General features: G+C 45.1%; 1 protein-coding gene across 2 annotated transcripts in view; it reads right to left on the reverse strand.

Moving 5' to 3' along the window:
* The window catches only part of LOC135553005 (tumor necrosis factor receptor superfamily member 19-like), a 24,345-nt gene extending 11,097 nt beyond the window's left edge, over positions 1–13,248 (reverse strand). The window contains exons 1-5 of one of the 2 annotated variants that reach the window (XM_064985035.1): positions 12,750–13,248; positions 12,152–12,242; positions 11,692–11,805; positions 5,676–5,854; positions 5,419–5,504 (exon numbers count right to left, since the gene is read on the reverse strand). In XM_064985035.1, the coding sequence (XP_064841107.1) occupies positions 5,419–5,504; positions 5,676–5,854; positions 11,692–11,805; positions 12,152–12,217 (445 nt within the window). In that variant the 5' untranslated portion in view covers positions 12,218–12,242; positions 12,750–13,248. Of the gene's footprint in view, positions 1–5,418; positions 5,505–5,675; positions 5,855–11,691; positions 11,806–12,151; positions 12,243–12,698 lie in introns of both variants that reach the window. The other variant, XM_064985034.1, reaches the window with a different exon arrangement.
* Between the last annotated feature and the right edge of the window lie 12 nt (positions 13,249–13,260).

A 13,260-nucleotide genomic window follows, 5' to 3' on the forward strand; every position in this document is an offset into this window, starting at 1 on the left:
CACCTTCTTCCACCGACGACCGTTACAGAATCACCCACCAAAAAAGGACCAAGCAGCATGGTATCGGGCAGCAGCAGAAATCTCTGGACTCGTTGACATGGGAGGAGATTCTGGACGGAGAAGGACCCTGGGCAGAGGGTGGGGAATATCGCCGCCCCAAGGCAAAGCTGGAGGCAGCGAAAGCTGAGCGGCGGTTGTAGGAGGAGGCAGCAGTAACTTCCCTTACTTACCGTGGAGAGAGTTGGACCGGGCAGGCACCGAGTTATGCCGTGAGGCGCACGCATAGTGCACCGGTGCGCAGGCATAGCCCGGTGCGTTACATCGCAGCGCCTCGTATCGGCCGGGCTAGAGTGGGCATCGAGCCAGTTGCCATGAAGCCGGCTCAGCGCATCTGGTCTCCAGTGCGTCTCCTTGGGCCGGGGTACATGGCACCAGCCCTACGCACGGTGTCCCCGGTTCGCCAGAACAGCCCAGTGCGGTCTGTTCCACCTCGCCGCACTGGCCTGGCGACGGGGAGTATCCAGCCAGGTAGTGTTGTGCAGGCTTGGTGCTCGAGATCCCCAGTGCGCCTCCACGGTCCGGTCTATCCGGCGCCTCCTCCACGCACCAGGCTGTCTCTCCGTCTCCTTCCTCCAGGTGCTCCCGCCTGTCCAGCGCTGCCGGAGTCTCCCTCCTGTCCAGCGCTGCCAGAGTCTCCCTCCTGTCCAGCGCTGCCAGAGTCTCCCTCCTGTCCAGCGCTGCCGGAGTCTCCCTCCTGTCCCGAGCTGCCGGAGTCGCCCGTCTGTCCCGGGCTGCCGGAGTCGCCCGTCTGTGCCGAGCTGCCAGAGTCGCCCGTCTGTGCCGAGCTGCCGGAGTCGCCCGTCTGTCCCGAGCTGCCGGAGTCGCCCGTCTGTCCCGAGCTGCCGGAGTCGCCCGTCTGTCCCGAGCTGCCGGAGTCGCCCGTCTGTCCCGAGCTGCCGGAGTCGCCCGTCTGTCCCGAGCTGCCGGAGCCACCCGTCTGTCCCGAGCTACCGTAGCCGCCCGTCAGTCAGGAGCTGCCGGAGCCGCCCGTCAGTCAGGAGCTGCCGGAGCCGTCCGTCACTCCGGAGCTGCCGGAATCGCCCTTCACTCTGGCGCTGCCGGAGTCTCCCACCTGTCCGGTGCTGCCAGAAACTCCCGTCCATTCGGGGCCCTCTGCTAGGGTCCCCAGTCCGAGGTCGGCGGCGAGGGCGCCACTTAAGTGGGCCGAGACAATGATGGAGTGGGGTCCACGTCCCGCGCCAGAGCCGCCACCGCGGACAGACCCCCACCCAGACCCTCTCCTATAGGTTCAGGTTTTGCGGCCGGAGTCCGCACCTTTGGGGGGGGTACTGTCACGTTCTGACCTTAGTTCTTTTGTTATGTCTTTGTTTTAGTATGGTCAGGGCGTGAGTTGGGTGGGTAGTCTATGTTCCTTTTTCTATGTTGTGGTTTTGTGTTTGGCCTGGTATGGTTCTCAATCAGAGGCAGGTGTTGTTCGTTGTCTCTGATTGAGAATCATACTTAGGTAGCCTTTTCCCACCTGTGAGGGGTGGGTGATTATTTTCTGTTTAGTGTGTTTTGCACCTGACGGAGCTGTTTCGGTTATGCTTTTTGTTTCTTTGTTTGATAGTGTTCAGTTTAAATAAATAACATGAACAAGTACCACGCTGTGCTTTGGCCCTAACCTTCTTCCACCGACGACCGTTACATACTGGAATTAAATACGCTGCTTTATGAACAACAAAAAACTTTAAGAAATGCTTAGAAAGAAAGTGCTAGCAAAGTGCTAGCAAATTGCACTACACAGTTTAAGAATGTCCTCTCTGAAGATACAGTTGAAGTCGGACGTTTGGAGTCATTAAAACTTGTTTTTCAACCACTCCACACATTTCTTGTTAACAAACTATAGTTTTGGCAAGTCAGTTAGGACATCTACTTTGTGCATGACACAAGTCATTTTTCCAACAATTGTTTACAGACAGATTATTTCACTTATAATTCACTGAATCACAATTCCATTGGGTCAGAGGTTTACATACACTAAGTTGACTGTGCCTTTAAACAGCTTGGAAAATTCCAGAAAATGATGCAATGGCTTTCGAAGCTTCAGATAGGCTAATTGACATAATTTGAGTCAATTGGAGGTGTACCTGTGGATGTATTTCAAGCCCTACCTTCAAACTCAGTGCCTCTTTGCTTGACATCATGGGAAAATCAAAAGAAATCAGCCAAGACCTAAAAAGAAAATTATAGACCTCCACAAGACTGGTTTATCCTTGGGAGCAAACACTTGAAGGTAGAACTGCCGAAGGGGGCAGAGTTGCAATCTACTGCAGAGATAGCCTGCAGAGTAATGTCATACTATCCAGGTCTGTGCCCAAACAATTTGAGCGTCTACTTTTAAAAATCCACCTTTCCAGAAACAAGTCTCTCACCATTGACACTTGTTATAGACCCCCTCGGCCTGCAGTTGTGCCCTGGACACCATATGTGAATTGATCACCCCCCATCTATCTTCAGAGTTCGTCCTGTTAGGTGACCTAAACTGGGACATGCTTAACACCCCGGCCGTCCTACAATCTAAGCCAGATGCCCTCAATCTCACACAAATTATCAAGGAACCTACCAGGTACAAAATCTAAATCAATAACCATGGGCACCCTCTTAGATATCATCCTGACGAACCTGCCCTCAAAATACACCTCCACTGTCTTCAACCAGGATCTCAGCAATCACTGCCTCATTGCCTGCGTGCGTACTGGATCCGCGGTCAAATGACCACCCCTCATCACTGTCAAACGCGCCCTAAAACACTTCAGCGAGCAGGCCTTTCTAATCGACCTGGCCCGGGTATCCTGGAAGGATATTGACCTTATCCCATCAGTAGAGGATGCCTGGTTGCTCTTCAAAAGTGCTTTCCTTTCCATCTTAAATAAGCATGCCACATTCAAAAAATTTAGAACTAAGAACAGTTATAGCCCTTGGTTCACCCCAGACTTGACTGCCCTTGACCAGCACAAAAACATCCTGTGGCATTCTGCATTAGCATCGTATAGCCCCCACGATATGCAACTTTTCAAGGAAGTCAGGAACCAATATACTCAGTCGGTTAAGAAAGCTAAGGCTATCTTTTTCAAACAGAAATTTGCTTCCTGTAGCACTACTTCCAAAAAGGTTTGGGACACTGTAAAGTCCATGGAGAATAAGAGAACCTCCTCCCAGCTGCCCACTGCACTGAGGATAGGAAACACTGTCACCACTGATAAATCTACTATAATTTCAATAAGCATTTTTCCACGGTTGGTCATGCTTTCCACCTGGCTACCCCTACCATGGCCAACATCTCAGCATCCCCTGCAGCAACCCCCCCCCCCCCGTTTCTCCTTCACCCAAATCCAGACAGCTGATGTTCTGAGAGAACTGCAAAATCTGGAACCCTACAAACCACCTGGGCTAGACAATCTGGACCCTCTCTTTCTAAAATTATCCGCTGAAATTGTTGCAAACCCTATTACTAGCCTATTCAATCTCTCTTTCGTATCGTCATCCCCCTCTTCAAAGGGGGAGACACTCTAGACCCAAACTGTTATAGATCTATATCCATCCTGCCCTGCCTTTCTAAAATCTTCGAAAGCCAAGTTAATAAACAGATCACCGACCATTTCGAATCCCACCGTACCTTCTCCACTATGCAATCTGGTTTCTGAGCTGGTCATGGGTGCACCTCAGCCATGCTCAAGGTCCTAAACTATATCATAACCGCAATCGATAAAAGACAGTATTGTGCAGCCGTCTTCATTGACCTGCAACAAAGCCTCCTTCACTCATGCCGCCAAACATACCCTCGTAGAACTGACTATCCTACCGATCCTTGATTTTGGCGATGTCATTTACAAAATAGACCCCAACACTCTACTCAGCAAACTGGATGTAGTCTATTACAGTGCCATCTGTTTTATCACCAAAGCCCATATACTACTTACCACTGTGACATGTATGCTCTCGTTAGCTGGCCCTCACTACAAATCCATCGCCAAACCCACTGGCTCCAGGTCATCTATGAGTCTTTGCAAGGTAAAGCCATGCCTTATCTCAGCTCACTGGTCACCATAGCAACACCCACTCGTAGCACACCCTCCAGCAGGTATATTGCACTAGTCATCCCCAAAGCCAACACTTCCTTTGGCCGCCTTTCCTTCCAGTTCTCTGCTGCCAATGACTGGAACGAATTGCAAAAATGTATGAAGCTGGAGTCTTATATCTCTCTCCCTAACTTTAAGCATCAGCTGTCTGAGCAGCTTACCGATCTCTGTACCTGTACACAGTCAATCTGTAAATTGCACACCCGACTGACTACCTCATCACCATATTATTACTTACCCTCTTGTTCTTTTGCTCCCCAGTATCTCTACTTGCACATTCATCATCTGCACATCTATCACTCCAGTATTAATGCTAAATTGTAATTATTTTTGCATCTTGGGCCTATTTATTGCTTACCTCTCTACTCTTCTACATTTGCACAGACTGTATATAGATTTTTCTATTTTTATTTTATTTAGTGTTGTTGACTGTATGTGTTGTTGTTTTTGTCGCACTGCTTTGCTTTATCTTGGCCAGGTCTCAGTTGTAAATGATAACTTGTTCTCAACTAGCCTACCTGGTTAAATAAAGGTGAAATAAAAAATAACATAAAAAAGGCCATTCTACTGACAGTGTTTGTCTATGGAGATTGCATGGCTGTGTGCTCAATTTTATACACCTGTCAGCAAGGAGTGTGACTGAAATAGCCAAATCCACTCATTTGAAGGGGTGTCCACATACTTTTGTATATATAGTGTATTTCGAAACATTGCAGCTCCTTTTTTGTCTTGAAATATGTGGATGGATACTTTAACTTAAAAGGTTTTCGGCAGTCCATGAGAATGGAGCGATGATGATGGGTCGTATTGTATGGTCCCAGCTAAAATAATCCAGTTCTGGCAAGACCGACTATTATGCTAGCAGTATCCATGTCAACATTTATGGGCCTGGTTGTAAAACTAAGCATTTATTTGAGCAATAAACATAGTTGGCTGGCTCAATGAGACTTTACTGTATGAGCTATGATTTTCTCCACCCATTGGGGTTGTGGTTCTGATTACTCTAAGGGCCTTGTGCTGGCATGTTTTAGGTGAAGGTACAGTATGTGAATTTGTTCTTAACTGACTCCTAGTTAAATAAAGGTTTAAAAAAATATTTTAAAAAATAAAATAGTGTTTTGTTATGGCTTTATGGCCTGACATGTTCTTGGGGTCTTGGCTGTACTTTTAGCATGGAGTTCAATAGTTTTCTCAATTAATGATGTTCTCAACTTCTCATTCAAGCTACGGATAGTACTTATTAACTGATGTGACACAAGAGAGTGTGAGTGCTCACAGTGTGGCTCATATGGAGGTGGACGGTCCCCACATGGTATGCACTCCATATCTTGGAATCCGCTCAGCTTTGTTTTCCTGTAAAACCTGTTAAACACAACATAGCATTGGATTATTATGAAAGTTCTCATAAATCTGCTTAATTGATTTTATGAGGTAATGAACCAATACGTTGACCATTATCTGTAGTAACAGAGCAGTCGTTCACTAGCAGTAGAAGTAGAGTAGTTGTTGTAAGAGATTAAGCCCCTCCCTCACCCGGGCAGACAGTCTCCGCACACAGCATTGCTGGTGGTGGAACAGTTGCCCTTCTGGAAGCGGTTGTTCAGGCCACAGTCCAGGCAGGGCTTGCACTTCTGCAGGCTCTGGTCCTCTTTGTAGCGGTTGCTTCTGCAGGACACGCACCGGGCATCCTCTCCGTAACCAAATCCACATTCCTGGAGGGATTAACAGGAGAAATCCCCCGGGTGAGAGGTGGGGCTGGGGGCAGCTGGAGAAAGGCTCTGAATGTGGGATACCAGGGTGTCTAGAATTAAAGAATGATCTTGGCTTCCAAGACCGTAAGGGAACAATGGTCCGAATCTTTTGAGAGTCCATCTTACACTGGCAATAATCCCCCTGACTCTCTCAGAATCAATGAGGGGCCTTCCGCTGCAGGCCCCAGAATGGCCAAGTATTTGAATGATAAAAGGCACTCGGGGACACCCACTGTTGTATTATTGCAAGTTTATTGCTGGGGTTTTGTGTGATTGGTTCTTTCTGGAACAACTCAGTGAGTGTCCTGGTGATTGAGAGGCCAGTGTATGTAGGCAGTGCTTCAGTTAGCTAGGGGGCAGGGATTATGGAGAGGTGCACAAGCGTAAAAAGTTGAAAACCTCTCCTGGTCTCTACAATGGGACCTGCACTTAAAAAGCACAGCATCTCATTACTCAATGAGTGATCTAATATGGAACCAGCTTAGTTGTCACACTTTAACCCCTATAGCGAATCCAAAATGGCAAAATTACTAGACCCATATTGGATATATTATCACCCTGAATATATTATCTATATAACCTGAGTGTATCTGTTTACCATTGGATTCATGGGTACATCTCAATAAATGGGGACACGAGAATATATATATATAGTATATATAGTATATCATTATATTGTTTTTGCCAGTCAGCCTGAGTACCAGTAGTTCTATTTTCTCTCCCATGCACAGGCTACCTTTCATTCTAGCCTGTACAGAAACTCTCATGACTTTCCTCTAGACACGAGAATATAGCCTTTTCTGCTCTGTCTAAAAAATATATAATGAGGTGTATGTAGTAGGTCTAGTGTTAATGTGATTCCTATTTGGTACTACAAAGCATTTATTTGGCACACAGAGGCTGGCAACCTTGATTTCCTATGGTAATAGGAACATTTACATTCCTGCTGATCATCGTATCCCACGCCAAGTAAAAGGACCCTGCTGGAATGACATCAGTCACTCTATTGTCTGCAGCAGCTGCCCCCATCCACTGTTAAACCACTGTTACCACACTGCATTCCCAGGGGGGGGGGGGGGGCTTATATATCATTAACGTGAAGGTCAGAGTCAAACAGGGAACTTCTCTCCTCGACCGTGTCCTGTTTCACCGCCTGGGCATGCAGTAGCACCGGAATGTGGGCACAGGAGCCCAGGGGTTGGGCAGACTGGCAAAGAAAATAAAAAAATAAGGGAGGCAAAGAGGGGATCCCATTATGGCCCTACAGAGTCAGGGCAGAAGATAGAGGAATTTGGCCATTTCAGCCAAACACATGAGATGACATTGGACCTGGGCTCTGGCCAGAGGAGGGCTAGGGCAGGGCTGCAGCTGTTGTTGTGTGCTCTCCATATAAGGAGTTTCACACCAGCAGAGCAGGGAACAGTGGAAAGGTGAGAGAGAGAGAGAGAGAGAGAGAGAGGGGGGGGGGGATGATGATGACAACAGAGAGAAGGAAATACGGTTTGAATTTAGAGTTGTGGATGATGTTGAACCCTGGAGCCTGTGTTTCTCCTGGTGCACGCCACGGAAGGCTAGCCGCAGCAAAGCAGTCAGAGCAGAGCTGTTTAGAGTGGTTTTGGATGGAGGATCATCGTCCCACTTCCAGATGAAGGGGCCCTAGGAGGATTGATCCCCACAAAGCTGGGCGCTGGCAAAGACTCTGTCCATGTGGCAATGCATGGCAGGAGAGGGGCTACCACGTACACAGGCCAGGGTAGGTCACAGAACAAAAGGAGCACTCAGCCAACTTGTCCCCTCTCCACCCAGGCAGTGCTGTAACATCCAGAAATTATCTCTTTCAGTCTTTTGGCATGAATAACAAAGGATCAAAACAAGGTCTAACACCCTGACCTGATCAGGTGTCTAATGTGAGAAAACATCTCAGATAATTGCATGGAAAGACATTTTGTTTTTACAATAAAGATGCTGTCAAGGTATCCCATCTTGGGATGCAGCCAGGAATCACATAATGCTGCAGTCTCATTTAAATGGAGCTAATGGGTATAGGCAAATTAGCTTTCAAGTGTGTCATTACTTCCATGGGCTTAGGATGATCTAGCCTCAAAGTGAGCACAAAAGCCAGTGCTTACTCGTCTCATTTTACTCCCATCTCCAGATCTAGTTTTTGGTGAGAATTCCAAGCAAAACAGCACAGATGTAGAGCTATGTGGAGGGAAAAGAGAGAGCTGGTTGGCTAGGGTTAAAGCATGTTCAGACGGGGAGAGATCAGCAGGGAATCACAAGAGTCTCCAGGGGGGCCAGTCATCTGATCCAGTAATGAACAAGCTCGGGAAACAATGTGAGTTTGTTAATGCAGCGTGCCATCTAATGTTCCCCACACACTGCCACACTCTTTCAATGTCTAGTGTCGACAAATCAAAGACATGTTGCCTCTTTGCCAATGGCTCACTGCAAAGTTCCCAGTATGCATGCACTATATGTGGGGCAGTCACTCCTGTATGTATGTATGTATGTATGTATGTATGTATGTATGTATGTATGTATGTGTGTGTGTGTGTATGAGTGAATGATTTTCTGGATTTTTTTTTCTCATTTTGTCTGTCATAGTTGAAGTGTACCTATGATGACAATTACAGGCCACTCTCATCTTTTTAAGTGAGAGAGCTTGCACAATTGGTGGCTGACTAAATACTTTTTTGCCCCACTGTATGTATGTATGTATTGTTATGAATTGTAGATTAGCTCAAGTGTGAAGAAATGCTGGATGAAAGACAAGGTGAAGAGTTCTGTAACTTTTGTTTGAGGATTTAATAAACAGAAGAAACCAGTGCACCAGTGAGAGCTGTGGGGCTCATAAGTAAGCATTTCACTGTCAGGTTGTATTCAGCGCATGTGACTAATAAAATGTTATTTGATTTGATGTGTGTGATACTCTTGCAACAATCTGACACTCAAGGCCAGGAAGCTCGTTAAATACCATCCTCTGTTCGTTCTCCAAGTTCCTGGGCCCTGGTCAAAACTTTAATGATGGTTGTTGTTGAGACCACTTGGGTCAGAGTGAATCATATATTAGCTACAGTGCCTTGCGAAAGTATTCGGCCCCCTTGAACTTTGCGACCTTTTGCCACATTTCAGGCTTCAAACATAAAGATATAAAACTGTATTTTTTTGTGAAGAATCAACAACAAGTGGGACACAATCATGAAGTGGAACGACATTTATTGGATATTTCAAACTTTTTTGATAATGATCCACTTGTTGTTGATTCTTCACAAAAAAATACAGTTTTATATCTTTATGTTTGAAGCCTGAAATGTGGCAAAAGGTCGCAAAGTTCAAGGGGGCCGAATACTTTCGCAAGGCACTGTATATCTGTCACTTGAAACCACCGGTGGCCCGGGGTTCAACTTTTTAATAAAGGACTTCCCTGATGCTTGGGTGGTTCCCTGAACGAAGAGCTAATAGGTTTGTGAAGTTGGTATAATTACTAGAGGTCTACCGATTATGATTTTTCAACACCGATACCGATTAGGATCAAATTAATCGGCCGATTAAAAAAAATATGCATTTGTAATAATGACAATTACAACAATAGTGAATTAACACTTATTTTAACTTAATATAATACATAAAAATCAATTTAGCCTCAAGTAGATAATGAAACATGTTCAATTTGGTTTAAATAATGCAAAAACAAAGTGTTGGAGAAGAACGTAAAATTGCAATATGTGCTATGTAAGAAAGCTAAGGTTTCAATCCCTTGCTCAGAACATGAGAACATATGAAAGCTGGTGGTTCCTTTTAACATGTGTCTTCAATATTCCCAGGTAAGAAGTTTTAGGTTGTAGTTATTATAGGACTATTTCCCTCTATACCATTTGTATTTCATTAACCTTTGACTATTGGATGTTCTTATAGGCACTTTAGTATTGCCAGTGTAACAGTACAGCTTCCGTCCCTCTCCTCACTCCTCCCTGGACTCGAACCAGCAACACAACGACAACAGCCACAACATCAAAGCAGCTTTACCCATGCAGAGCAAGAGAAACAACCACCCCAAGGCTCAGAGCGAGTGAAGTTTGAAACGCTATTAGCGCGAGCTAACTTGCCAGCCATTTCACTTCGGTCACACCAGCGCAATGCTTGATGCACAAAGAAGAGCTGCTGGCAAAACGCACGAAAGTGCTGTTTGAATGAATGTTTATGTGCCTGCTTCTGCCTACCACCGCTCAGTCAGATACTTAGATACTTGTATGCTTGTATGCTCAGTCAGATTATATGCAACACAGGACACGCTAGATAATATCTAGTAATATCATCAACCATGTGTAGTTAACTAGTGATTATGATTGATTGTTTTTTATAAGATAATTTTAATGCTAGCTAGCAACTTACCTTGGCTTACTGCATTTGCGTAACAGGCAGTCTCCTTGTGGAGTGCAACAAGAGAGAGGCAGGTCATTATTACGTTGGACTAGTTAACTGTAAGGTTGCAAGATTGGATCCCCCGAGCTGACAAGGTGAAAATCTGTCTTTCTGCCCCTGAACGAGGCAGTTAACCCACCGTTCCTAGGCCGTCATTGAAAATAATAATGTGTTCTTAACTGACTTGCCTAGTTAAATAAAGGTGTAAATAAATAATAATAATAATCTGCAAATCGGCGCCCAAAAATACTGATTTCCGATTGTTTTGAAAACTTGAAATCGGCCCGAATGAATCGGCAATTCCGATTAATCGGTCGACCTCTAATAATTCCATTCCATATATCAGCCTTATTAGAAAGTCTCCCCACTGAGGTGCACTATTTATCTGCTCGGAGCTTCCCTACACTGTGGGATGGCTTCCCGCAACCACTTAGAATGAATGAGGCAGCCAATTATTAACCAGGACCCCAGGGCACCGAGTATCATGACTGTTGAACTGGCAGAGGAACATGAGGCCCACTGAAGCGTACCACCACTGACTGCATGTCTGTGTGTACCAAGATAAAAGGCAACCTGGTAGACAAGTATGTGTGCAACAGATGTTTATGAGAGGGAAATTCAGTATAAGATGGAAGATTTTTTACCTGTTCTTAGTTGAGCATATGATTAAGTGGTAGGAGGGAAAGCATTGCTAAACTAACGTTGCTCAAGGCCTTCCAACCCATTTCTACACAGCCCACACAGAGCACCATCCATGTCTTTGGCAAGAATAGTGATAAAAGGCATACCCCTCTCACTGTACAGCACGTTTATGCATGGTTTCCATCAAACAATGGAGACAATAACTTGGACAGGGAACTTGGGAAAAAACAATGGAATCCATTCAGTAACAGAGGGTCGAAGTATGGGTGTGACTGATTAAAGAGAGGTCTGTGTTCTACAAAAGCCATTGGGCCCCTGGATAACATTCACTATTCTAAACACTGGAATCCATTCTATTCATGAACAGTTGTCTTTCAGAAAAAAAGCTGTGTTTTTTTTACCAAGGGTATATCTTATCCAGAGGTTATTCAGGTTTAGGAAGTTACAAGGAAGTTTATGTGGTCTGTTTGTATCTAGTATTATCATGGTTTTAGTCTCTTTCCTTTTTATAGATCAAGGGAAACAGTGATAAATGTTTTCCTTTCAACTGTGATGAAGCATCCTACAAACTCGTTCAACTGAGATGGAATCATTGGGCCAACTACATTTTCCACAGATTTTTAAAGTCTGTATGTAAAGTGCAGTACATTTAAGGGCACTCGTAAGGAGGTCATCATGTAATGATGTCTGAGTTTTACTGTCTATATAGCGTACATTATTAGGCTCCAAACCTTTGATAGCTCCTGCCCGGCATCGCACTGCTTGCAGGGTTTACAGTTCCCAAGCTGATCCTTGTACTCCTGTTCTCTGCATTCACTGGTCTCCTCCTCCGCCGTTACAGGAACCTGGGAGGAAATAATCATTTGATACTGAACAGCTGGTGATTCCTGCGTTTCATCACGCCTTTCATCAGTAAGAGATCATGTGGACCTAGTCCAGCGCGGGCATAATCCCCCTACAATAGTGCCACTATTTCACCCACTGGCTTTTACTCCTCAAACTATGTAGACTACTATATCTGTCCGTCCACACATTGATGTCCATGCCAGATCTGACAACAGTAATTTAAAATGGAGACTATTACAGAGTCTACTATACGTGGGCATTACAGATCGCAGATCGGACTATAAATGGCCTGTCAAAAGCCTGGAATCACACTAGTTGGGTAAATTCAAAGCAGAAAGAACTCACCAGAGATGAGTATATTACATGTAACGTCAGTAGAAATAACCAAGTGTGCCCAGGTATCAAGGCCATTTTGAGGGGCTACTGCAGAATGACTCTGGAAAAGAGAGAAAGATATAGAATGAAGATGTGAATTACTTCTCTGTTCAACAACAAAAAACAAACATAAAAGAATACTGTGGAACCTCGGATTGCTGTCAAAAAGCCCAATGTATGGCCAGTGAAAATTACCACAATACTCATGAGCAGATCAATTATATTTGTTCTCAGCCACTTTCCTCCAAACAGGTTGACATAGTGACCAATCACAACATAGACACAACATACCAGCTATGCAACATATTCATCTATGTTGTAACATTGTAACAATGTTTTTTATGAGCTAGTTGATATATTCAGCGAGGACAATAATGCTTCATCCTTCCTCAAACCAGCCAGGGCTATGACAGAATGATATTGTCAAAAGTCAAAATATGTGTTAATGGTTTCAGTTTGTTGAATGTCTCAAAATCATATTGGTTACAAAACAACTGCAGCCCTCTGCACGTTTTACCTGGTATGTGCTGCTGTAGTCTGATGGGTTCTTTAGTTGTCCTTTCCCTACCTGAATAAGTGTAATTTCAGACAGATATCCACTCCTGTGCGTTCTGCATAGGTCTCCAGACCATTCCAGCCATGCGATGTGCTCTTTGCTCAACTGCGCTACTCCAGTCCAGGCGAATCCCCGGATTGAAGACCAAATCAGAGTGGAGATCAAAGGCAGGAATAGCTGCGATCTAAAGCATGTAATCTGATCTCTGATCGGCCACTAGGCCTACATCAAAGCGCAACCACAGGGTGGACACTGCTGCTACAAACAGGTCATTATGATCATATGACAATAACCTCACATGTCGATACAATTGCATACAAGATAGAGGGCTCATTAAAATGTGGAAATGCAAAGAGTCTGCAAAGTGCAAGGCGTCGAGATCTGGTTGTGTTGTTATTCTGCTTTGAAATGCGCTTCCAGCGCCGCCTCCCTCTATGCGATCCCTGGTCTGTTTGTTTGGTTTATCTGGGGGTTCGCTGTTTGATGCCAGGCTTGGGTTTGAAGTTGAGCACAGCCCTCAACA

The sequence above is a fragment of the Oncorhynchus masou genome, chromosome 13, assembly GCF_036934945.1.
Source record: "Oncorhynchus masou masou isolate Uvic2021 chromosome 13, UVic_Omas_1.1, whole genome shotgun sequence".
NCBI classification, from domain to species: Eukaryota; Metazoa; Chordata; class Actinopteri; order Salmoniformes; family Salmonidae; genus Oncorhynchus; species Oncorhynchus masou.